Source organism: Thunnus maccoyii, chromosome 23 (assembly GCF_910596095.1).
Source record: "Thunnus maccoyii chromosome 23, fThuMac1.1, whole genome shotgun sequence".
Taxonomy (NCBI): Eukaryota; Metazoa; Chordata; class Actinopteri; order Scombriformes; family Scombridae; genus Thunnus; species Thunnus maccoyii.
The window spans coordinates 218,998-244,333 of NC_056555.1; the positions used below are offsets into that span (position 1 = coordinate 218,998).

The 25,336-nt window shown below is 39.6% G+C and overlaps 1 protein-coding gene across 2 annotated transcripts; it reads left to right on the forward strand.

The window, feature by feature from the left end:
• The first annotated feature begins 586 nt into the window (after positions 1-586).
• msrb3 (methionine sulfoxide reductase B3) lies at positions 587-24,792 on the forward strand. 2 transcript variants are annotated; one of them, XM_042403115.1, is made up of 7 exons: positions 587-978; positions 13,598-13,747; positions 16,637-16,745; positions 17,049-17,126; positions 17,747-17,775; positions 21,729-21,826; positions 23,764-24,792. In XM_042403115.1, the coding sequence occupies exons 2-7, from the start codon at positions 13,672-13,674 to the stop codon at positions 23,938-23,940; spliced, it is 567 nt and encodes a 188-aa protein (XP_042259049.1). In that variant the 5' UTR covers positions 587-978; positions 13,598-13,671; the 3' UTR covers positions 23,941-24,792. The 2 variants fall into 2 exon arrangements, with proteins under 2 accessions (XP_042259049.1, XP_042259048.1); XM_042403114.1 differs by lacking the exon at positions 13,598-13,747 and adding an exon at positions 7,551-7,666 and having other exon boundaries at positions 589-978.
• The last annotated feature ends 544 nt before the right edge of the window (positions 24,793-25,336 follow it).

Here is a 25,336-nt window from a genome sequence, read left to right on the forward strand (position 1 = left end):
ATTAAAGTTTGAAGCTGATACCATTAACGCCCTAGGAGGAGAAAGCGTTTATTCAAGGTCCAAAATTGGCACAAAGTCGTACTTTGAAATTGAGATTGTAGGGCTTGATGAGACGAATAATTGAGTTTTGGTTCAATCTCTCAACGACATTCCTACGGGCCGTGGCGGCCGTTTTAGATACATAGGTGGCGCTCTCGAGCACATTTTGGCACTTTGGGGGTTATTTTTTACATTTTATCAAATTTTTCACCAGACCTGATGTGCATGCCAAATTTGGTGAGTTTTTGAGCATGTTTAGAGGGTCAAATTTAGAGTTGAAGTGGCGGATTAATAAAGAAAGAATAATAATAAGAAAGAAACAAACACACGAAAAACAATAGGGTCTTCGCCCTTCGGGCTCAGGCCCTAATAAATGAAGAAAGTTGTTTAAGTTTAACTGCAGTGACGTTGTGATGTATCAGATCAGTCCCGATCAGCTGCACCGTCCAATCAATAACTGATATCCAATAAGGGGGCGTGTCGGACGGTAAAAGACTTCCGTGATGGCACCTCTGGCTGCTCGATCCCCGCTGCTCCTATGAGCAGAGATAAGAGACTTGGGACCATGCGCTTGGGACGCCCGTCAAAATGGCGGACCAGAACAACTTCCGGTTCAGGGGAAGACCGAAGAGCGAGGAAAGATCAAATAAGAGACTAGGGAAGTACCCTCATGTATCCTCATTCCTTATGACTAAACCCTGGGTGTATAATAAGAGCTCTCATAATACATCCATGGCCTAAACCTAATCAACCTAACCAAGGAAGGCAATGAGTATTAGCCAATCAGAGGCGGAGTAGGGCGGGTCTTCGCGGAATGAGGGTGGAAAAAAGGCGTCCTGGCCATAGTTGGAAATAAGCATTCAACTGTGTGCTGTACCGCTGACGTGACGACTTGACACCGCCCGACTATCCGTCGCGTTCCTCGACTACTTTTCTCCGGTATGTCAATGTCTTTTGTATTTTGTTGACACATTTACGGTCATGAAGCGAACGACAGTTACAGTTAGCATAAACCGTGACAGGGCGAAATAGTGGGGAACTGTTTTCTCTGTGTTGAGGAACAACGACACAACACTTAGTTAACTTACATTAGTTTGGAATTAATTGGCATTCCAGAAAGGATTGGCAACCTGTCAGAAAAGGAGACAGAAGTACATCAAAATAATAATGTCATAGACCCAACGTTAAGTGATTGTCATTTATAGGCTGTCGTGTAGGGAAACACATTAGATACAGATAGGCAGCAGTGTACAACAACACAACAGCACTTGACCTATGCAAAGATGGAGCTCTCTGTGTGGAATAACTCTAGATATCCAACTCTTGCTGTGTTTTAATACAGCGTCCCAGTTTGTGCCGCCTATGTAGTAGCATACATTCAAGTCACCGTGACAGCAGAGTGGAAACCATCAGTCCTTATCTGCACATACTGTTTCTTATTGACATATGCCACTGCGTATTATGGTATGGTGATACTGTGTGTGTTTTGTAATCGGTATATCACTCCATGTCACTGGCACTCACCACTTTTCTGTGCCACTATTTTAGAGTCAAATAAACATTTAAACATTGAAAACACATTTACATGAAATGGTTTTTAGTGTAATGTGGGTGCTTTAGAACAGACGCTTCGCTTCTGAAACATTTCCAGTGGATATTGAAACAGAGCTGGACCACGATGCAGCCACATCCTATGGACAGGACTGTAATGTAAAATCTTTTTCTAACTTAGGTAACAAGTCATAGTCTTCTTATAGCTCCTGCAATGAATGTTTGAGTAGTTGGCGAAGGTTTCCTGGCCCCGAACGCTGCATCAATTTTACTTACTTGCTTACAAAGTAACTCTTTTGACTGCCATCAAACATAACTTTTCTTTGTTTACAAGAATACTCCCCAGAGCACCTTTAATTTGAGATAATGGATCACATATGTTATTAATTATCTCAAAGTAAGTAATTCATAAGTAAAACATGTCACACCAGATAGCCCTGCTCAACCCTTTTATAAAGCAATTAAAACTATTAGCAGTTTTTCTTTCTAGCTTTGGCATCAGAAATAGCCTCAGCCATAATGGAGCTTTTGTAATAATTGCTGGAATTCTCTAAACTCTCTAAATGAAACATTCAAGTGATACACCCACCTTAAAATTCAACCAACCACAGGTCTGCTGATGTACACAGCGCTGTTTTCAGTCTGAATGCAGCTGAGGAGCTCCTGTACTGAGCTGTATAACATGAAAAAGTCGAAAAAGAAAAGCGACAGCTTAATGACAACAGGAAACAGTAACTGGCTTGGTATTTCCTAACGATTCCTTTGGAATTGGAATTTTGGAACTGGTTCTAATTTTGAACTGGTTCTTGATGCCCAACCCTATTAGCAGGACAGATGTTCCGCCTATGAGTAGTTCTGACTAGACGTGGACAGAGTCTGTTGGACAATTTGGAACCGGTTGTTGACACAACCGTTCCAAATTGTCCGATTCATTGGAATTGTGTGTGTCACAACTTCCTTTTATTGATGCCGGCATGTTTTTGTGACAGTTGCGCATTGCAAAACAATGACATCAAACTCATGCATCTATGCTTGCAACGAGGAGTCATGGCAGTAGGACCGAGACAGCAAATAAAACACACCAGGAAAAACCGAGAAGACCCGGTACTGTGACCAGGCCGGGCTACAGGGAGAGCCACTGTTCTCTCAGTCTGCTGCTGGAGCTAACGGAGCTAAATAATGGACAGCGGACAGTCAGCTGTCACCAACCACGGCTAATGGGCTAGCTGACAGGCTACTGACTCACCACTGCTGCAGTGCAGTACAGTGATTGAGTGTTCATTCACTTCACTGCCTTGCTACAACTCCTCAAACAGTGGTTCTAAGGTGTTCCCTTCATAGCAGCGAAACATTCTGTTGTGGGTTGCATGGTTTAACAGTGTTACAACTCTACCATCAGCTGCAATCAGTCCATTCTAAAATCTGGTGTTCTGCTTGATCTGATGATGTAGTGGCAGTGTCCCCTCTTCTTGCCCTTTCCTGGTCTCCCTCTGCTCGCCTCAGCACCATATCATCCTTGTTCTACTCTGGCTCAAACTGATTCAGTACAACCGTCGCTCTGTAGAAAGTATAATCGCTATATTTGCCACCTGACATTTTCTTGTGAAAGCGTCACTTCTTGCCAAGTTACTTCTTTTCTAATTCCTTTTATTTACTAAATAGTATGCAGGCTTTCCAGCCCTGATCATCAAATGAAAGTGTAGGAGTATTAATACTTTATCATTGAATTACCTCGTTATTGGGGGCACCACCTCCTTTTTGGTTAGGATTTGTTAGTGCCAGGAGGGAGCACTAACCCTTATTCAGTTTAATCAATGAATCAGTCTCATAATTGTAAGTTCTTGTCCCAAACAGTGACCTCTGTTTTCTGCACTCACTTTTAGGATAAATGAAGACCTTTATTAATAGCGAAACGTCTTGCGGATACATGATGACTCAAGGCTTAACATATTGCATCAGGGAATGCTAAGGGGAAAGCTAATTCAACTTCTCTAAATAAATTCTTTAATTTTAACGTTATTCGACATCAACCCTTGATCACAAAGCCATGTTATGCCTTACTGTTGAGGTGTCTTGTCGTGGTAGAGGCGTCATCTTGGCAGGTCCAGCGTTGTTTGACGCAGCATCGCCAGCAGTGTTGCTGTGAAACAGCCCGGGTCAGCTGTGGCACATCTCCGTAGATGCAAAGGCGTTGAATGACGGTAGAGAATCAAGCCATTTCAGGCTGCTCTGGAAGAGTCTTTAGGCCGGCTTCACTTCTGGGTTGCAGTCTTGCTCTCAGAGAGCAGTTTCAAGCGTTCTTCTTTCTTCGTCTTCTTCTTCAAGAGTTTAAGTTGAAGATTCAGGCTTTTGGTTGGCTTGTAGTAACTTGAGTGGAGTGTCAAATAAAGTTTAGTCTGACTACGCTCAAGTCATCAGCGGCGTCTACTTCAAAATAAAATACTGTACATGTTTACTTCGAATTAAATTACTATACGTGGAAATATGAGACTTAATGTTACTAATAAAACAAAACAAATTAACTTTTTGCAATCAAAGATTAAATACAGATATATTTGGTTGAAAAACAAATAAAATAGAGAAATCTCTCTGAGGCTGTTTTTATAAGTTATATAAAACAGGAGGAGTTTGGGTGTGTTTCGTGTCGAATTATCGATGAACATTCAATTTCTTTGTTCTAGGGGATTTAGGTGTGGCTGGTGCTTTGCAGCCTGTGTCTCCTGAAGTAAAGGAATTTAGGGAAATCTAATTCTGAGTTTTTACATGTAAAAACTCACACTTCAAGTCACTGTTGCCTATTATTTCACATTAAAGCTGTAAACACATTTTTTTCATAATGTCCAAGCATTCATGATATATAACGGTCCTGTCAGCTTGTATCATATTTGTAAAACCATTCAAGAAACAGTTAAGCAGTTTACATGATTCATAATAAGTCAGTTCTTCTAATAACAAACATTAACCTTCATATTAACACTTCATGATGTCTAAGCATGTAACCCTCACTGATTCAACTTTCTCAAACTATTTGCACATCTTAAACCATCTATACTGAAATGAAGTTTAATACTATAGTGAAAGGAAATAAAGTTAGGCAACACTTATGTGATTAGATTACTTTCAGAAACATATTTAAATATAAGTTGAACATAACTTTTACTTCATAATGTAAAAGCATTCAATGTGACTATTATTTAACAATAAAAGAAAACTTTAAACTGAAATCCTTCAAACATTATATCTTTACATTCCTATTATTTTAGAAACTTCATTCTTTCAACACAACTGCTTGTCTAATTTAACTACTAAAATGTGATTGTCTCTGAGGTTAATAGATAAACAAATAAAAATACATGGTTATCAAACATTCATTGACTCTTTACATAAGGGAATTTCATTCTTGTCAATAGAGGGCAGTACTGTTACCTGTAGTATAAAAGGTTAATAAAATTTAAGTCCTGTATCTCTTTAGTAGATAGTCATACATATATGAAAGTTATACCATTCTTCTTGCACTTGCACAACAAATAACATGATATAAGTTGTATAATGATTAGACATTTAATTTACATGAATTTCAGGTTTGCCTCAGATTTGCAGGGAGGCTTCCCATAGTCCTCAGGAATGTGGGTTAGTTTATGGCTTTGGTGATAAGAGTCGGTGCTCCATCTAAGGTGGGAGTTGTCTTCCTCCGGTCCAAGTGGCCTTTAGGGTCAGTTCACGCGTTTAGTTTGTGTCATAATTCAACTTATCGAAATGGTTTCTTAGGAGGTCTTTCTGAGTCTGTTTAGCATCACTGATCAAACCCCCACTTAGGGTTACAAAGGTCAGTTCTGCAGGCCGAGGGTCTGCTCTTACCAACTTAGGAATCCAGGGAGTCTGTCTCTTATTTTCCTTAAAGATTAGTCAACAGAATTAAAGAACAAGCAGTTGGCCTCCTACAAGAGGGCACATCTGAGTTTGATGTAGAGGAATAATATATCTGCTGTTGTGTTGCTAAAACTGTTTTCCACTCTGAAGTCAGCAAAATCATTTTCATAGACTGTTATCAATCTATGTGGCAGCTGAATGGAGAAGCTTTGTCATCAGTATGTTGGAGACATGAAAGTTGGAGAAAAAAGTGCCCCCCTGTCTCTTTAGTTGCTGTGCTCCTGCCAGCACCAGAGGAAATGGTGGCAGGATATTTTTCATTGTTTGGTATGAGGTTGTTTGGCTGACCTCATTCTGCTGAGTGAAGGGCACTCCAGTGGGTGAGAGCTGTGTTTCAGCTCTCACGCAATTAAGTAGGCAGAGCTGGCATATAAAGGGAAGGGAAGTGATGCTGTTGTAAGGGCTGTACCCCCTGTACTTGCCTTTCAGGTGAAGAGACCTGGCTGTAGCTTTCTGAGCTAGCGGAAAGAGGCAGAGTTAGATCAACTTTAAATTAGTGGGATGTTTTTTTTTCTAGAGAACTGTAGAGATTTCATTTTCATCTGGATGAAATCTGCTCACAATGCCAGTCAGACCACCCCAAGATGTGGTCTGGCCAATCTGATAGCATTATGATTGCAACGTAAATTTACACAGTAATATTACATCATTTATATTACATAGTATGTGTTTCACTGGCCAAAAGCAGCACCTTTCCAGGTGACGTTGCATTGTGTTGTGGTAAAAGTGGAGACAGGTACACATCTTTTACTGGATGACCGTGTGTTTTATTTTGCCAGAGCCCTCTGTGTTGGCACTGTGCTACCCCCTTATTCATATAAATAAGGGCTATCTTTTTCATGCAGTGCTGTTGCCTTTAAAACACTGCTTTAACATGTTTTTTGATTATTCAAAAATTGATTGACATGTTAATACCAGGTGAAAATGGGGCCACAGTGTCGACAAAAATAATCTTAACAAAGGTAGATTCATAGCATAGATTGTTATCCCTACACTGCTGGAAACACGGCTATATAAGGCCATCTTTTCAGAGCTGTTTATCACAAAGAGCCTAACTCAAACAGAGTGAACTGTTCCTCTTGGATTTCGACTGACTTTTTCCCATAGACAACATTATGACTCACATTTGGAGCACTTCTACGGCTTGGATCAGCATGAAACTCTCTTAAATAACTCTTTCTATGGTTCTGATAAAAAGTCAAATGTGCACATTAAAATGTCAGGGGAGAAGTTAATTGTGACTCTCAAAGTGCAGTTGGGCAAGAATTTAACTGCGACTCTTAAAGTGCATTTGAGCAAGAAACATCAAATCACCAAGCTTAAAATTCTGTCATGGCGCATGGTTGAGAAAAGTGATTTTACATTCTTCAGTGTGGCTCAGTTCACTTTTAATGTCTGGGGGACTTTTGAGTGAATTCAGCAGCTAGTTTTGAATTCTCTACCACTCTGATTTACATCTCTAACTGGCTTTTCCATGGCAATGGTGGCTGAGACTCATGGGTATTGTAGTATTTTTTTAGATTTCTCAGAAACAAAGTTGAAATAATTGAAACTGGTTGACATAGCATAAACCTATAGGATTGTCACATTATCCAGGAGAGTCCTGGGTTTGTATGTTGAGTAATAATGAAGAAACTGTTTAAAGGACAACACTGAAATGAGAATACAAGATGGGGGGCGGGACATTTCTGGAATCAGCGCAGCCTCCCACTTTGCATCTCTATATTTTTTTTCTGGTGATTTGTACTGCCTCCATGCTGCCATATAGCATTGATCCAGACAGATTAAATATAGTCCAACCTTCATCTGGCTGGGGCAATGATCAGAATATCCACAGGGACTGAAAACATTCATTCATCTGGACAAATATGATATGAATATATGTAATTGGAGAGTAAGAAATATTCATTTGCAGAAACGGGCAGGTGTACCTCAGCTTGTTATAGAACCAAATAAACATCAATGTATCACACCAGTGGATATTTACAGAATAATCCAACTGCTGTGCTCTTCTTTCTCTCTCTCTTCAGTGTGACTGTCTATCTCATGGCTGTCCTCAGACGTGGGCTCTTCATGGCCCTGCATCATGCCCTTCGGCAAGGCAGCAGCTCAGTCAGCCACCCTGCACTGTCTGCTGTGCTGCTAGGTAGAGTAACTTGCTAGCTTTAGCTTTAATACATCCAACTGTGAGAAGACTATGTAGACTGCAGTCCTTGTTGCGGAACATCAGTATTTTGCATGTTTTTTGTCCATCTAATCATAATTTACCCATATCATATACTTACTGTACACCATGTGACCAAAATTATGTGGACACCCCCAATTAGTGATTACATTTACATAAATCCAAGCATACAGCCCTGACTGATTGTACATTTTCAATAGAATGAGTTGCACTGAAGAGCTCAGTGACTTTAAATTTGTCACTGTCTTTTGTCCTTTGTTGAAACATTTACTACCAAGTTCCAAACTGCCTCAGAAAGCAATTAGCAAGAACTGTTTGTCAGGAGCCTCTCGGCATATGTTTCTATGTACAAGCACTCTGATATCAGACTCTGGGGTGTTGGAAACGTGTTGTTTGGAGTGATAAATCATGCTTCACTATCTAGCAGTGTAATGGATGAGTCTGTGCTCACCAGATACCCGGAGAATGCTACTTCCCTGACACCTGTAGATTTTAGGGGAGGAGGAATACTGGACTAGGTCTATTTTTCCTGGTTTTAGTTAGGCCCAAACCCTGCCACAGCATTAAGATGTCTAGGGAAATGTTAATCCTACACAATTATATTGCTATACAATTAAATGTTAGACAATAATGTGCTTCCAAATTTGTACCGACAGTTTGGGGAAGTTCCTTTTACTGTTGGAATGTGACCATACCCTCTAGCACAAAGCCAGCTCCATAAAGAAATGCTTTTCCCAGTTTGCTGTGGAAGAGCTTGATTGGCCTGCACTGAGCTCTGACCTCAACACCTTTTGGATGAATTGGAACACCGACTTTTAGCCAGACCTTATCACCCAACATCAGTGTTGGACGTCACTAATGCTCTTGAGGTTGAATGGGATCAAATTTTGCAGCCAAGTGCCATCATCCACTGGAAAACTAGAAACCAGAAGAATGAGGCTGCTCTAGCAGCAGATTAATGACCATGGTTTTGGAATCACAGATGCAATGTTCAGGTGTCCATGTGCTTTTGGTAATGTAGTTTATATCTTATCATATACGTAAGATTAGAGCTGAGTGTTCTATGGATTTCATTTGATTAATTCTAATTTTTATTTTTGGACAATGTGTAAAATGTCTGAAACATGGAAATTGTGGCTTTGTAACAAGTGCAAATATGTCATTTTAACTGAGAGCACAGATCTTTCCCTCTCATGTGTCATCGCTGTCAGCCATCTTAATTCATGACATGACATTCAGGACAAAAAGCCTGAGCTTATACTGTGACCTTCACACTGCAGTGGAGCAGGACAAACATTTTATAAAATAAAATAGTGAGTGACATGTCCATACACTGGAGGAAAATCTAGATTATATGTTTCTGTTATATCTTATATCACCCAGCACTAATTGATATATTAGCACAAATAGTGGTTTTTTTCCGAACATTTATTTTGTACAAATATTTTAAATATTATTTGTTTTTAGAAAGAAAAAAAAACATGTCAAATACCAGCGCACAGGTGTGTTACATCGCTATCTCAGTCTCTCTCCTATGCTCTGCAGTTACATCTATCAACAGGTCTCAATGACGGGAGTCACATCCACCTGCTATATGATGCACATTTCCTTATTTGGACATCACTCCCAGAGTTGGGGGTGTTCCGCAGAGATAAAGCTGAGCTACTGACACGCACAAAGTGCTCCCAAGGGACTTTCTATAACCTGTTGTTCCCCTTCTCCTTTTCACAGTTAGGTTGTAAAAAATAGGCAGTAAATGAAAAGTTAATTCATAAACACTTATTTTAACACTTTAATATCCTAAAATTAAAAGCATAATAAAAACAAAAGCTGGATTTTTATGCCTATTTCCGCTATTATTCAAATACAAATACAAATACTGGGCTCTCTGCTGATTACATGACTTGCCCACTGCCCTCACTGTTTTTTTTAAAAAATAGAAATAAAACCCATTTAGTTCATTTTAGCATATCAGTGCCCTAAAATTCATCATCAAATAAAAAAACTACACTACAAATATAAACTGAAAGTGTCTGCTGGGTGCTTTCTGCTGCAAACACACATAGCTGTAACAGGATTTTCCCTGGATTTTTTTGAGACAAAGGTGGTAAAGGCTGGAGAATGTGCGTGGTGCGGTGTACACAGTTTGTGCTTGCAGTCATGCACTTTTAGTGGAAAAAAATCATGATTTGACCGACGAAAGTGTCCAAGATGGAACAAAAAGATGAAAGATAAAGGTGACACTTGACAGTGTCTATTTTGTAAGCCTGGGATGATGCTAACCTCCCAATTCAATACTATCACGATACCTAGGTGCCGATTTGATTAAGAATTGATTCTCAATTTAATGAATAGAAAAGGGGACACCATTTTCAGTGTCTTGCTCTAGTATACTGTGTGCCAAACCATTCACTGGTGTCCATAGTCCACTGAAATACAATATGAAACATAAATGGCAGATAAGATAAATGGTCCACAGTCTTTTTATTTTAAAAAGTTAACTGTATTAATTAATGCATTAATTAATTTGAAAGCATCATCTATGAGAATAACAAACTGAGGAGGAGGCGGAGTGCCTCACCTTCTTTTTATTAACGTCATGTCTCCAGTAGTGGAAGGCAGCCTCTCTGCTGTATGTTAGCTTGGGAAAGACATTGTTGTCCAAGACACTGAGTGGGGGCAGGGATTTGAGGTGAAACAGACTGAGCACCAAGTTATTTTCTTCACCTCAGAGTTGGTTAAAGTTGTTTAATGCTGCAGTGTGTATTAGTCATTTGGTCTCGTTTGTTACTGCACTGCTCTGCTAACATAAGTCTCTGTGTGACAGTGTAGAAAGTTCACAATATACTTCATGTTGTTCTCGTAAAACTAATTATTTTGTCAGTAAATCAAAACATGTTTTCTACCATTGCCTTTTGGGAAAATGAAATACAAGATAACTTTAGCATGTACGCTCTGTAGACTGTCCAGGTGCTGCACTGCATACAGTTGAGTTCTGCCTTTTTCATTCCGTCAACATCACATGCCTGAATTTTCAACAGAGGCGGCGGCCAGTTATAGAAAAGGCAGCCCACCTTTGAGTTAGATAGGCAGGGAAAACCCTGCTGTTAGTGAGCAGCTGCTCTTATGTGTCCCCAGGTCATGGTGCTTGTTTTCAGCAGAAATAAGATAGACAGATGAAGCTATAGCAGCTCTACAGGACTGTTTTGAGTGCACAAACTGGCACATGTTCAGAGATGCTGCCACCCAGGCGAGCCACATCAACCTTGAGGAATATACATCAACAGTAAATGTGTTGATGATGTGGTGATCAGAAAGACAATAAAATCATCTCCGCACCAGAGAGCCAGGATTAATGGAGGGGTGAGGGCTCTATCCAGAGCCAAAAAAGCTGCCTTTCAGTCAAGTGATAAGGAAACATACAACACCGCCAGAGCAAGACTGAAAGCTGACAACAAGGAGGCAAAGCGACACCAACACCACCAAAGATATGTGGCAGGTGATCCAGAACATCATAGGCTACAAAAGCAGGAGCGTCCCCATAATGTGTTAGGCCACGATGCCAGATGAGCTTAACTCATTCTATGCTCGCTTTGAGATCCTTAACAAAGAGTCAGCTGTAAAGCCCACTCCGCCTCCATAGGACCCGCAACTGTCAGTATCCACAACAGATGTGAGAAGAATCCTGCTGAGAGTGATTATGAATAAAACTGCTGGGCCTGATAACATCCCTAGCCGTGTACTGAAAACATGTGCCAACCAGCTAATTGACGTTATTACTGACATTTTTAACATCACTGTAACAGGAGAGTGTTCCCACCTGCTGCAAGACAGCTATCATCATTCCTGTACCGAAAAAGTCTGCGTCTGTGTCTAGTCTAAATGACTACTGCCCTGTGGCATTCACTGGTATTCTGATGAGGTGCTTTGAAAAACTGGTTCTCAAGCACATGAAAGACAACATCCCACACAGCCTGGACCCCCCAGTTTGCATACAGAACCAACAGATCCACATAGGATGCCATCTCCACTGTCCTCCACTCAGTTTTTGCACACCTTGAAAATAATAACATCAGAATGCTGTTTGTTGATTTCAGCTCAGCATTTAATACAATCTCCCCCATGAAACTGATTGGAAAATGTAGCACTCTGGGGACTGTTTGTGAGGAATATCGATATCCAGTTGCAGAGTGGGGTACTCAAGCCCAGACAGTTTGTATTGGTGGTCACACCTCCTCTACTCTAGTGCTCAACACCGGAGCCCCCCAGGGTTGTGTGCTCAACCCCCTCCTATTCACACTGCACACCCATGACTGCAACCCCTGACAGAGAGAGAGAGAGAACTCTATTGTGAAGTTTGTGGACGACACCGCCATCATTGGCCGGATTTCAAACAACGATGAGAGTTCATATTGGGAGGAAATCAACAGTCTTGCAGAATGGTGCACAGAGAACAACCTACTACTCAACGTCAACAAAACCATGGAGCCAAGGAACAGTTTTAAGTTCCTGGGTATCAGCATAACAGAGAACCTGTCATGGACATCACGCATCTCCACCCTAGTAAAAAAAAGATCAGAAATGACTGTACTTATTAAGACAACTTAAGAAGGCAAAATTCCTGTCCCAAGTTCTTGTTAACTTCTACAGAGGAGCAATAGAAAGCATCCTGACTGGAAACATCACAAGTTGGCATGGGATGTGCACGGCCCAAGACAGGAAGGCGCTGCAGCAGTTTATTAAAACTGCCCAGAATATCATTGGTACCCATCTACCGAGCATCAGTGATATCGGTGAGGTGAGGAGTCTGCATGGAGCCCAAAGGATACTAAAAGACAATACCCACTCCAACCACAGCCTGTTCACCCTGCTGCCATCTGGCAAGAGATACAGAAGTATCCGCTGTTGTACCACTAGACTACAGAGCAGCTTCTTTCCCTCAGGCTGTGAGACTCCTTAATTCATCTTCTGCACTCCAATATAAAAAATAATTTTATTTTTATGACTTATTATTTATTAATACATTCATATAATTTCTGTTTTTGTGAGTAGCATTAAGGGACTACAAACTACATTTCGTTATACAATCTTGTAATCTTGTAAAATGATAATAAATAAATCTTGAAACTCTCCCGCTCTCTGCCTGCTCACCCTGTTTTCGGATGGTAGGCAAGGTGGGTAATGTCAATGAAATCATATCCATCCTCAAATAACAGGAGGACTGGTGCCACCTATGAGTCAAACCTAAATCTCAACACTGTATAGAATCTGTAGAGTTGTGTGCGTGTTTCTTGGTGCTGAAGTCATTGCAATGGAATGACCAATATGAAGTTCTTATAAGGGACTCTGGTCAGAGTCCAATCTCTTACACTTTTCTTTCATAATATATTAAAGAATAGACTAATGATGTTCAAAGACACAATGGCAATGCACTTTTAGAGTGGCTTATTTGGTGACTAGAGAGAAGACGCACGTTTTGAAGATGCACGTTTTTAGTACTCAGAAAGCTGTGATGTTATTGGTTGGTTGCGTTTTTCTGTATGTTTTCTATTTAGGATTTTACTTTCTGAGCACAGATTTTCTTTCATTTATGATTCAAGAAATTAAAATGGCTAGGAATAGGTCAAAAAGTATTTTTAAAATTTGTGAAAATTTTAGTCACCACCAGCTGAATATGTGGATTAGTCACCCATGTACTAATGCTTTTTGTTTTTCTAGGTGTGTGTTCATGTTCCTCATGCCTGTTAACCAGTGTCCTTCAAACTCTGCATGAATCAGGGGGATCCCAAACAGATCCTGATGACCAGCACTTTTATTCCACATCGTGTGTCTAATGCTGTTCAGTATCTTGACCTGTGTTGTCTCTCCTTCTGTCTGCTCCTCTTCATCCAGCCCAGTCCTTGGTTGTAGCCTTGCTGAGAGGTGTTTGGTTCTAGTGGTGGGTGGAGTACCTTCCTCCAGCAGCCATGTCGGGCTTCAATCTTCTGCATCTAGTAACCAAGAGTCAGCCTGTAACTCTGAGGTCCTGCAGTCTTCCCACAGGTCCACTGACTGGGTGCTGTATGCCTGCTGTGCTCTGCCTCTCTAAAGCCTTAATACCTGGCTGGTGTGCAGCATGTCTTTACTGTCCCAATCTGCGTGTGTCAGAGTGATGAGCTGCTTTCACTTATTTTCTTATATTTGATCAGTCCTCTCAGGGAAAGCCGACCAAATTTTTGCAGTGAACAATGCTTGAGAGTTCCAAAGTTAGACCAAATCAATTGGACCACTATATCTTTTAAGCAGTGGCTTGTGTTTGTGCCAGTGACTTCAGTAAGTTCCAGGTACTGAAATTATAGTTATAGCTATAGCTTCTTTACTCATTCTTCAAATATTACTTAATTTGAATGTCTATTATATTTTAATCTTATACTTATCATATACTGTATATACAGTACTGGTCAAAAGTTTATACTCTTTGCATCATTCAAGGCCCTTGAATGAGAAAGTGTGTCCAACTTTCGACTGGTTCTTAAAGTGGTTCTAAATAGAAGGGTTATTCTAAAAGGACCTTATTAGTGATTTTGCATGTTTTCGAACATTACTATAAATGACTTACTTTACAGATACAGATTTGCAAAGAAAACCATGCTGTTGTGTTTTACTTGGATATTGATTTTACTTGGAAACTTAGATGTTTTTTCTACTGTTCCAGGAGTCCACTGAATTATATTAATATCTATATGGTATGAACAATCAATTAGTAGACTCCTAAAACCTCTTGGGGTGTATAATCCATCCCAGTGAACATCAAGTTTGCATTTTTTTTCGTCAAAGTTTGTTATTGTTGATGATGAGGTAATACAGTTTGACTTTTCTGACCCTATTTTCATGGCAGCACAACAACCAGCACAAGCAGTGCTCTTACAGTTTGTTGTTTTTCTGACCTTGAGATTTACTTTGCCTGTCTGTATGGTATTTAGGTGCCCAGTGCAGTGTGTAAGGTGCACAGGTGGGAGGTTCATTCAAATGAAGCAGCGCAAAGGAAGCTGTTGGTATTTTGGTCAAAATCGGGTCTTAGAAGTTTCACTGAGAATAGATTTTTTCAGAACCCCGTGGCTGCAGCAAAGTCACTCAGCTGACACAGCAAACTAAATACTCTCAACAAAAGCACATTAACAGAATGATGCATAAAATGCAAATACACAATTTTAATCAAACTCTCCCCAACCAGTAGATGCATTTAAACTCAAAAAATAACTTTAAATGTAGTTAAACCAGGAATGTCTGTATGTTCAATGTCTGCTGCAGCATCTGAAGGTAGCAGGACAGATATGTTGATAAATCTGGAGCCTCTGATAGAAAAGTGTTGCAGAGCACACTGTACACTATTTACCTTCATTAAATCACATCAGGCTCCTATAAAATAAGCACATACACCTGTACTCACATCAGACTGGTTTGTTATAACCTACTGTTCTGCCTGTTTATGTAGGAGAGACGGATGCATCACTGCCTCTTTCCAATCTTTTTTGTAAGCAAAAGTGTCATTTCATTTTTGATTCCTTAAATGCATTACAGTGCAAGTGCTGTTGTGTCACATTAGTTACAATATAATGTGAACATTAACGACAGCAGCAATAGCATCAGATCGATGAGATCATATAGCCCTAAATTGTTTCACTAACTTCACCCACACAGTCTGTGCACTGAAAACATACTGCTGTGAACTGGTGATTGCACTTGTGCCATTTAAAATGGGGCCCTTCAAGTCAAACTGCGTTTTCTACTGCATTATAAGATAAGATAAGCCTTTATTGATCCACAACGGGGATATTCAGGGTGTTGAAACAGCACAAGGCAGAGAAAAAGTTAAGAAATAAGAATTAAAATAAAACAATGATTTAACAATGATTCATTTCTCAAATGTGTCCTTACAGCAAGGAACAGCTGTGGCTAGATGCACTGCTGTGCTCCTGCTTGGTAACTGACCTGTGATGCTCAAACAAGCTGTGTGTTTTGCGACTGAACACGTGGCTGTGCTGGAGACCAGAGGGAAAGCCGTATTTTTCAAAGTCTCTCTGTGTTCAGCTCTTTTGTAGCCTCTAATTGAGTTTGTGTGGTTTGGAGTTTAGTTTCTCTCCTTTGTTGCTGTTTGTACTGTCTGCTGTCACACAGCTGAAATTTCAGGTGCTAACAGAATAATCAAATGATTCACTGCTTGGCTTCCTTACAGCTTGCACGCACTGAGTGCTTTTGTTTTTGCTAAACTAATTTCCTTTTAGGTCCTTTTTGTGTTGTGTTTTTTGGATGAAAACAAGATGGGGTTTTCTGTTATGCTTACCCTTGTGTGATGTTTTTTTATTTCCTAACAAAATCATCAGTGAGGGTTCTCTCATATGTGAGAAGTGTCAGAGCAGGGAGTTCAGAAGTTGATGCAGGAGCCCCGATCTGCTTCAAGATCTACTTGACTAGGAACCACATGTAAAAAAAAAAAAAAAAAAAAAAAAAAAAAAAAAAAAAGAACTAGAACCACTTACCACTATCCACTTTATTCTGAACAGCTGGCAGTAACACACACACACACACACACACAAACTTTGGGGAAACCTCTATAATAAAAAGGTTCACATCTCTCCTACAGTTCATCCATAAATACCTAGCTCTGTTCTTATAAGGCTTTTGGAGAAAATACTGAATCTGACATCTGTGTTCCAAAACCATTTTCAGAGTTGGTGTGTAAACATAGTGGAATATACATGGGATTATGCCCAATATCCTCAGAAAAAGATAACAGAGCTGGTGTGCTACTGTCTTAATTTTTTTATCACTCTTTTGAAGATTGGATCTTAATAAGAGCTAGTGTAATAGTAACACGCAGCTTTATTTTCTTGGTGCCATCAGAAGACCTGCATAGTTAGTTTTTTTTGTCCTTCCTGCCTTCCCCTTCAGGAGCACGTCGAACTAAGAAGACATGGCCAGTGAGCTTCTCTCAGGAAGAGATAAAGAAACGCCTCACACCAATGCAGTATCATGTTACCCAGGAGAGAGGAACTGAGAGGTAGAATGAAGTGCTTTGACAATTATTTTTCCTAGTTTTTGAAGTGATTACTACATTTATGTTAATGTCACACTGTCACCATGTTTTTTGTCAACAAAATGAACACTGCATTAAATCTATTTATATTTGCACATAGTGTCAAATTTACAGCACTCTGTGCAGTCCCTGATTTTTTTCCCCTTCATCAGGTTGGAGGTCAAATTTTTGTGCATGTGTTTTGCACATTTGCAAGTCAAATTACAACCTCATGCACAATATAATACAGAAATGTCTGGTCATTACTAATACAGTTTTTTTCCACAGTGCCTTCGCAGGGGAGTTCACAGATCATAAAGATGAGGGGACCTATGCTTGTGTTGTCTGTGGGGCTCCACTGTTCAGGTAAGAGCTGCACATATGCAGGCCTGACATTACAGAGAGAAATGTTGCCTGGCAGAGCCTCTTACCCATGTAAAGAATCTGCAGATGGAAGGATCAGTTAGAATGTAAACACTGTAAATTATGACTACATGACCTTTTCTTGAATGAAAAACTGTTTTTTGCCAGATGTTGGGAACAATAAAACTCCACTACAATATAAAAGAATAATATAAGGAAGATAAGATAGTATTTTTACAAACTGTATTAACATGAAATTAACATGTTACTACTCTAGATTTTGGATTCAAGAAAAGGTCAGGAAATCACACACGCTTAATTTTTTATTTCGTTAGGTTTTCTTCTTTAAAAACTTCACAGTCAAATTCACTTTACATCATTGCTATGAACTATTGTGCCCTTGCGCTTATGATAAACATTAAACTATCAAAAACATCTAAACTGTTTTACAGACTGTTTATCATCTTAACAAAACCTGCACAATTACTTGAAAACCACTGTTGTAACATTTTCTGAATCCTCTGTCACTGTGCTTTCACAAACAAGAATTCTTGTTTTATGCCATGAGTCGAGTGAAAGAGCAAAATCACTTTTCTAACTGACACTCTCTTCTTTTTTTATAGCTCTAATGCTAAATTTGACTCAGGATCAGGTGAGTTGAACCACATTATTCTGTAACCCCAACATCCAGTGGATACAGCTGGGTAGCATTCTGGCTCAGTCGCTGCTGCTGGAGATCTGCCATCCTAGCGAGCAGTGGTGGAAGAAGTATTAAGATCCTTTACTTAAGTAAAAGCTGTTAAAGAGGAATTTCACTCCTGTAAATATGATGATTTCTTAAAACAAGGTCACCTATGTAGTAGAAATGTGCAGTTATTTTCTAAGCTGCTGGCCCATGACCAGAGAAAACTGAGAAAACAGCTGTAGATTCACCTATTGCTCTAAAGGGGGAAATCCTACAACAACCAGAATGCATTGCATGTGTTCCCATTCAATGCTACTGAAAGTGTGTTTATGCAACGCAGGTGGTAAATAGTTTCCTAGTGGAGCAGCCGGTTAGCAGAGACAAAGTTAGTAGTGATCAGTATTATATCTCTTTAAAGAAGCTTATTTTCATTTACAAAATGTTTTTCCTCATCTAGTCCTGATAAATCATATCTGTGTTTTTAACTATCATAAAACAAGGACCTGAGACCTTATTGTGCTCAAGCTGGATGTAGCCGCATAGGTTGCAGGTAACACACAGTCGCTGTTGTGCTGTTCTGTATTGAGAGCTGGCTAAGTCCAATATGACATTCTGTGAGAAAACAATGTCAGGTTTACCAAAGCGTTGTAAAGTTTGTTACCGTGCAGAGTTTTCAGTTCTGTCTCCATTCTTTCTGACAATCCTCACCAGGTACCAATCAATGCTGCAAGACTCCGGCCACAGCGCCTCTTTCAGCTGCGGCTGTAATATAGCAACAGTGGTTGCTTTTCCTCCATACTCTGCTGTGTCTGATTCCCCAGCACAATATTCAGCCTCATAAGTTATAACAGCAGTGCCACATCTCTGATATGACATTATATTGTAAAGCTAGTTTTTTGTGTTAGATTCAGCTCAAAATTCTCTGGGTCGCTGTCAGTGGAATCACAGAGTTTATCCAAAAGAAAGTTTGCACCATGAAGTTTGTTGCAGTTTTCAGTTCTGTCCTATCGTGGTGCATCTGCTACAGACATCACACCAGCCATCACTGGACACTGGTCGATGCTGCTAAACCTGCACATTCTGTCTTTCGTCTGTGACTGTAACATAGCTCCGGTGCTTGCTATCTCCTCCTCCTCTGTTGTGTCTGTATCCACAGCACAATATTTGACCTCCTAACAATAGTGCCGTAGCCTATATATGACTCCCAACATTATATTGTAAAAGCAAAATACATTTTAGATCCAACTTTTCTGACCACCTGAGGCTAAAAGTTCTCTGGGTCGTTGTCAGGAGAATCACAGAGTTTATCCAAAAGAAATCTTCAGCAGCTGAAGTTTGTGTGTCAGGCCTCAGCTGTAACATAGGTCCAGTGGTGGCTTCCTCCTCCAGACTTGCTACATCTCTGATTCATGAAACTAGTTTTCTTCCAAATATACTGATATTTTAAAGTATTTAGTAGTATGATATTTTAGTGTCTGCTTTTCCCTCTCACTGGCAAGAAAACAATATGGCGGATGGAGTGTTTAAGAGACCCCCTGTTGACATTCTTTGAAGGCACCACTACAAGAAATGAGGAAACGTAGTTTGTAGTCAAAGGCAGATCACCAAAGTTCTTGCACAGCTGGTATTGTTATCAAGTAACAATAAACTTACAGAAACATTATGACAATAGTCCGACTTAGTGTTATTATTGACTTAGTATTTCCAGAGAGAAGTTGATGCTTTTTAAATGGGAATGTATTGGAGCCAGCATTTAGTGACAGTCAGTGATACTGCACTTCAAGGTGCTTCTGCATTGGCTTCAATTACTGCACATAATTACCTGCTCTACATTTAAACTTACACTAGTTCTGCTCAAGCACTCTTAGCTCTGTCCCTCTTTTAGCGACTTTCACGCTAATCCCGCAGTTGGTTACATGCTATTCAGATCTGCTAGCTGCTTTAGCTTAGCAGCTTAGCTTAGCAGTTAGCGATGACTTTTCACATAGAGCAGGTCTAGACAGTACTCTTTATTTTACAGAGACCCAACATTCCCCCATGAGCAAGCACTTGGCAACAGTGGCAAGGAAAAACTCTCCTTTAATGGAAAGAAACCTCAAGCAGAACTGGGCTCTACATGGGTGGCCAACTGCCTTGACTGGTTTGGTTGAGAGAAAGAGGAGGGAGAGGGGGGAGAGAGAGACACAGAGAAGCATAACAATAATAATAATAATAATAACAATAACAACAATAATAACAATAGAAATATGACTAAAAATAGTAATAGCAGGTTTGGTCATTAAGCTGGTACTTGGAAGCCCACTATCCGTTACTAGGGGGTCCTTGACCATGATCCATATGAACCTGTGTGTCGAAAAAGTAGAAAAGCTGCAGGAAAGAAGCCAAGTTAGTAACATGCAATTATGGTACATGAATACATACGTATGGGCAAGGGAGGAGGAGAGAGGAGCTCAGTGCATCATGAGAAGTCCCCCAGCAGTCTATGCCCATAGCAGCATAACTAGAGGCTGGTCCAAGGCAATTCTGGGGCCAACTTTAACTATAAGCTTTATCAAAAAGGAAAGAGAGGGTGTTTCCCCCCTGAACCAAATCTGGAAGACAGTTCCACAGGAGAGGAGCCTGATAGCTGAAGGCTCTGCCTCCCATTCTACTTTTGTAGACTCCAGGAACAACAAGTAAACCTGCATTGTGGGAGCGCAGTGTTCTAGTGGGGTAATGGGGTACTATGAGCTCTTTAATATGATGGTGCCTGACCAGTAAGGGCTTTGTTTATGAGGAGAAGGATTTTAAATTCTAAAGAATATGTTAGCTTAAATGAATCCACCCCCCCACAGTATATTAATACTCACACTTTGAGACACTAGCTGAAGAGGTGGAGTTGCAGCGATTTTCAACTCAAGCCTATTAATCAATCGTAGACCTAAACTTCTTTATAACTCATTCGAAAGTATTGTTCTTAGTCTTTAACACCCAACCTGGAAAAATTTACAGCCAATTCTATTTGTTATAGTATAAAACATATAAGAAGGCCCCGTGGAGTGCCAGAGCTGCCTATTACTTATCATTAATAGAGGAGAATAAAAACAGCCCTAGTTTCCTTTTAGCACTCTGTCCAGGCTGACAAAGAGTCATAACTCCATTTATGGTAAATGGACTGTACTTGTATAGCGCCTTTCTAGTCTTCTGACCACTCAAAGCGCTTTTTACACTAAGAGTCACATTCACCCATTCAGAGGCTACCATACAAGGTCCCAACCTGCCCATCAGAGGAAACCTAATCATTCACACACATTCATACATCGATGGCACAGCCGTTTGAGGCTCAGTATGTGTGTGTATGTATGTATGTATGTATGTATATGTATATATATATATATATATATATATATATATATATACCTTCCTGGCTCCTCCAGTATATTTACATATTGGTCTTGTGATTTTGGATATATTTCTAAATAAATATTAATTATATATATTATATATTTAAAATGTAGTGTACAGCCTAATATACAGTAAGACTCCAGCACTTTGTCATCTATTAAGAAAATCAGGTCTGGTAAATAATCATTAGACTATGCTGAATTAAATGGCCTTTTATTAACCTGTGGCCATGGTGAATCATAGTATCGGAGCTCCATTGATGATGGCTTTTTTCATTCACCACGCACAAGCTTAACTCAAAGTGAACATACTCAGAGCTGATTGAACTGAATCTGATCAGCTGTTCTGGAACCAAAAATTCAAGAGTTTACCATCTCAGGGTTCATCAACTCAGAGTTCAGGGTTAGGCTCAGAGTTTGTTAAACCTGCTGTCTGGATTAGACCCCAGCACTGTCTGATGAGTTATCACTGTCCTCTGCATGTCACTTCATCTGTCTGCGAACATGTTCCTAACATGATCCTCTCATGTGTTCCAGGTTGGCCATCCTTCTTTGACCTTATGAAGGAGGAGTCCATCACTCTGTCAGATGATTTCTCCTATGGGATGCACAGAGTGGAGACTACCTGCAGCCAGGTACACTATAAACCCTTGAACCGCATCTTTCTGCTGATTAGTTGTTCACTGCTTTATGTTGAGAGAATCCAATCTAATGCTCTCCTACACTATTACAAACTGTTTTACAGACAAATAAAAAATAACAAAAGACTAGAAAAAGAAAAATGACATAAAATCATATTTGAAACATAAATAGAAACAGCAATAATTAATTGTGAATAATGAGGCAAAAATGAATAAAAGTATACTCTGTACAAAGCTGTTAGATGCAATCAGATGATCAAACAGTTTAACCCTGTTACTGTATCTAAATGATACATTTTTTGGTTTTGTTTCTCCTGTCTGTCTTAGAGGCAATTTTGAGAATCATTATTCAATTAGAACGCTTACAGGGAATCATATTTTACAGCATGTTTGCTTGACTGACAGCTTATTATACTGAGCCATGGCAGGCTGCTGCTTGATGTTTTACCTAAGCTCCCCCAAGCTCTCCTACTCTTTCACCAAATGTGGATTTTCTTGATCCAGAAAAAAGTCTGCTCATTATGCCAAATACTCTATTCTACTTAAAAATAAAATGGCTTGGCTTTCTGTCAGATGACTATTATTGCCTATCACAACATTATCACAGCACATATTTGGCAAGCGACAGGGTTCACTCTGGATGGGTCACCAGTCTATCATGGGGCAGACCAACATTAGCCCTGTGGGAAAAAGCCCATTCATTTCAGTGAGACCACTGCATTGACAGAGTGGTGGTGCCACTGCAGACGGCTCAGGCAAAAACCTTAAACTGGCTCAACTTTTGCAACAACACAACATCATCCTGCAAAGACAAAACCTCATATTGATTTTACAATCTATATTTCACTGATTGATATTGTTGCATTTACTTAAAGCCAATATGTATGTGTAGTGTTGAAAATACCTCACCAGACAGACAGCAGTACCCACTTGAAAGAAACTAGTTTATACTGTGTGTTATTCGACCACATCTGAAGGCAGACGTGTTTATAGCTGTTCCAAACCACCACAATGGGAGGTGGTGTCAAAATCTCTCTGCCAAATGGGGGGTGGAGGCGCTATAATAGTTTAAATATGGGAATAACTGTGCAGTTGAAGGCACTGTGACAAAATTAAGGATATGCGCTTCAAATCCAAAAATGCTACAAATTGGAAAACACAAAAGTTAAAACATTAACTTTAAGGGAAATAAGCTTCAAAACAAAAAACAGCCGCAAATCTCAGAACACATACAAAAAGGAACAAAACACATACAGTAACAGAAGCAAATCAAAAAGACTTGGTAACAGGAAGTGTTCCCAGTCTCTAGGGGGAGTGATGAGCTCTTTGACCTTGTCTTGGAAAAGACACAGTGCGCTTAATCAAGATTAATTTCACCTCACCTGGAAAGGAAAAAAGAATAACGGTGGACATTTCATAGGAACTTCTCTTATTCAGTTTTTATTTTTTAATTTTATTAGTTGGATTTTTTACTGTGTGGTGACTTTAATTAATAAGAGAGGCAAAATAACTTCAATAGCCTATATTATAGATAGTTTTGTTAACAGAATAAATCTTTATAGTGTAAAATCCAACTAATAAAATAAAAATCTGTCTCTCTAAACAGAATATGAAGAGTTTTTATAAAACATCATATTGCTCTTATGTATGTTTATTTTTATTTATTTGCTTTTTTATTACAAGTTTTGTATGTGTTTTGTCCTTGGGGGCCACTGCATAAAGAGGCACAAACAGCTCACCAGTTGCCACACCTACATGTCCACAGGATGTCACAGCATATGATCCAAAATAAACCCTGTCACTGAAAGACTAGAGAGAGAGCCCAAAGAGAATAATTTTTGCAACAACTAGAGGATCACATGGACATGCGGATTATGTAGAACATGTTCAAGTCGTTACTAAAATGCCAAACCTTTCTCATTGTGTTTCAGTGTGGAGCTCATCTGGGACACTTGTTTGATGACGGACCAAGACCCACAGGAAAACGCTACTGCATCAACTCGGCCTCGCTGGCTTTCCAGCCCAAAGATACAGCCTCCTCCATCTCCAGCTCCACGGCTGAGGGTGAAGCTGTCAGCTCAGTGAGCGACAGGAAGACAGAGCTTTGAAAGAATGACCAAGCAAGACTGACGGCTGTGTATGTGTAGGAAGTCCAACAATTTACACACATCAAATAGTTAGATGTTCTGTGTGTTTTATTCACAAGGTACAGATACAGTATGTGGTTATATTGAGAGGAAGGAAGGTGCTCAGGTCTCAGACACAGACCAGATACTCTGGTGTGAGAAGGAGAACACTTCCAAAACAGCCATTTTGTTGGCACAGTCAAAGCTGTAAGACACACTATATCAGTGGATTGCCTTAAAGGGATCTTTCAGGATTTGTCAACCTTAGTGTTTTTCTCCATTATGATTATTTGTTAGAGGGGAGCAGGAAGAGTATCTGGTATGCTCTGTGTTCTTCCTTTCCCAATTAACGTTTTGTTGCTGGAATCTGTGTTTCTCAACTGTCTCAAACAGAGGACGTGACTAAAATTTGATCATGACTGACCATGGACATGACCCTGAACAGAAGTATAACACCCATGTTGACAAATACCATTTTCCCTGGTTTTCCTTTTACTTTCATAGGTGGATGAAGTGCTTTGTAGTACACACACACACATATATAATGTAGAGATTTTGATATTATAACTTAAAATATTTTATTAGAGTATATTTTTGAAGTGATGTTTGATACTGAGAGGTTGATTTATGCAAGTGCTCCTGTCAGCAGTGACACAGGCAACAATGGAGCATATTGTGACAGATGGTAGTGTGAGCAAATAATGTATATTTAATCCCTTTTGGTCACTTTCTGTATTTGTTCTTTCTTTAGTTCTTTGCATTATGAAATATTTTCAGTTTTTCTTCACAGCTTGCATTAACACACTTAATAGATAAATAAATATCTAGAAGGAGTATGATTGTCTTGTTCAATTATGTTGAAAAATGTTAAAAGGCATATGTGACAAAATAATCTCAACTCAAGGTCCACTTTCTAGTTTCCTTGGGGCTTTTAACTTCATAATTGAACTGGCTCAGGTTGCATCATGTGACCAAAGAGTTGGCCTTAGTGTCACTGATAGTTTTCTAATATGCTGTTGTGCAAATCAGATATTTAGTTTTAGGTTTTGCATCATAACATTATCTGTGGTCAACTAAAGCTGTAGTGTAGACTCACCCAAAACCATTTTACACAACTGCTTCAGTCTAAAAAAGTCCAACTGAAATCACATGTAATCATCAGTTTCTGCATCAAAAATATGTAACATGTTGACATATAATATTTATGTGGAAGAATTAGAATAAAGAATAAGGGGGAAATATCAGAAATGCTCCTTTTTTGTCTCTGCCTACTAGAGGGGTGTGTCAGTGCCCAACTTAACCAACAAAATGGATATCATGACATTTCTGAAGAAAATTAATGCAGAATGTGGACCCTGTCAGAAAGACCTTGTGTAAA

What these genes read in the sequence shown, in the direction of transcription:
- msrb3 (XM_042403114.1), top strand. Translation starts at nt 7,567, where the DNA reads ATGGCTGTCCTCAGACGTGGGCTCTTCATGGCCCTGCATCATGCCCTT. An exon ending in ACTGTCTGCTGTGCTGCTAG is followed by an intron (nt 7,667 to 16,636) that starts GTAGAGTAACTT and finishes CTTCCCCTTCAG; the next exon opens with GAGCACGTCGAACTAAGAAG. An exon ending in TAAATTTGACTCAGGATCAG is followed by an intron (nt 17,776 to 21,728) that starts GTGAGTTGAACC and finishes CATGTGTTCCAG; the next exon opens with GTTGGCCATCCTTCTTTGAC.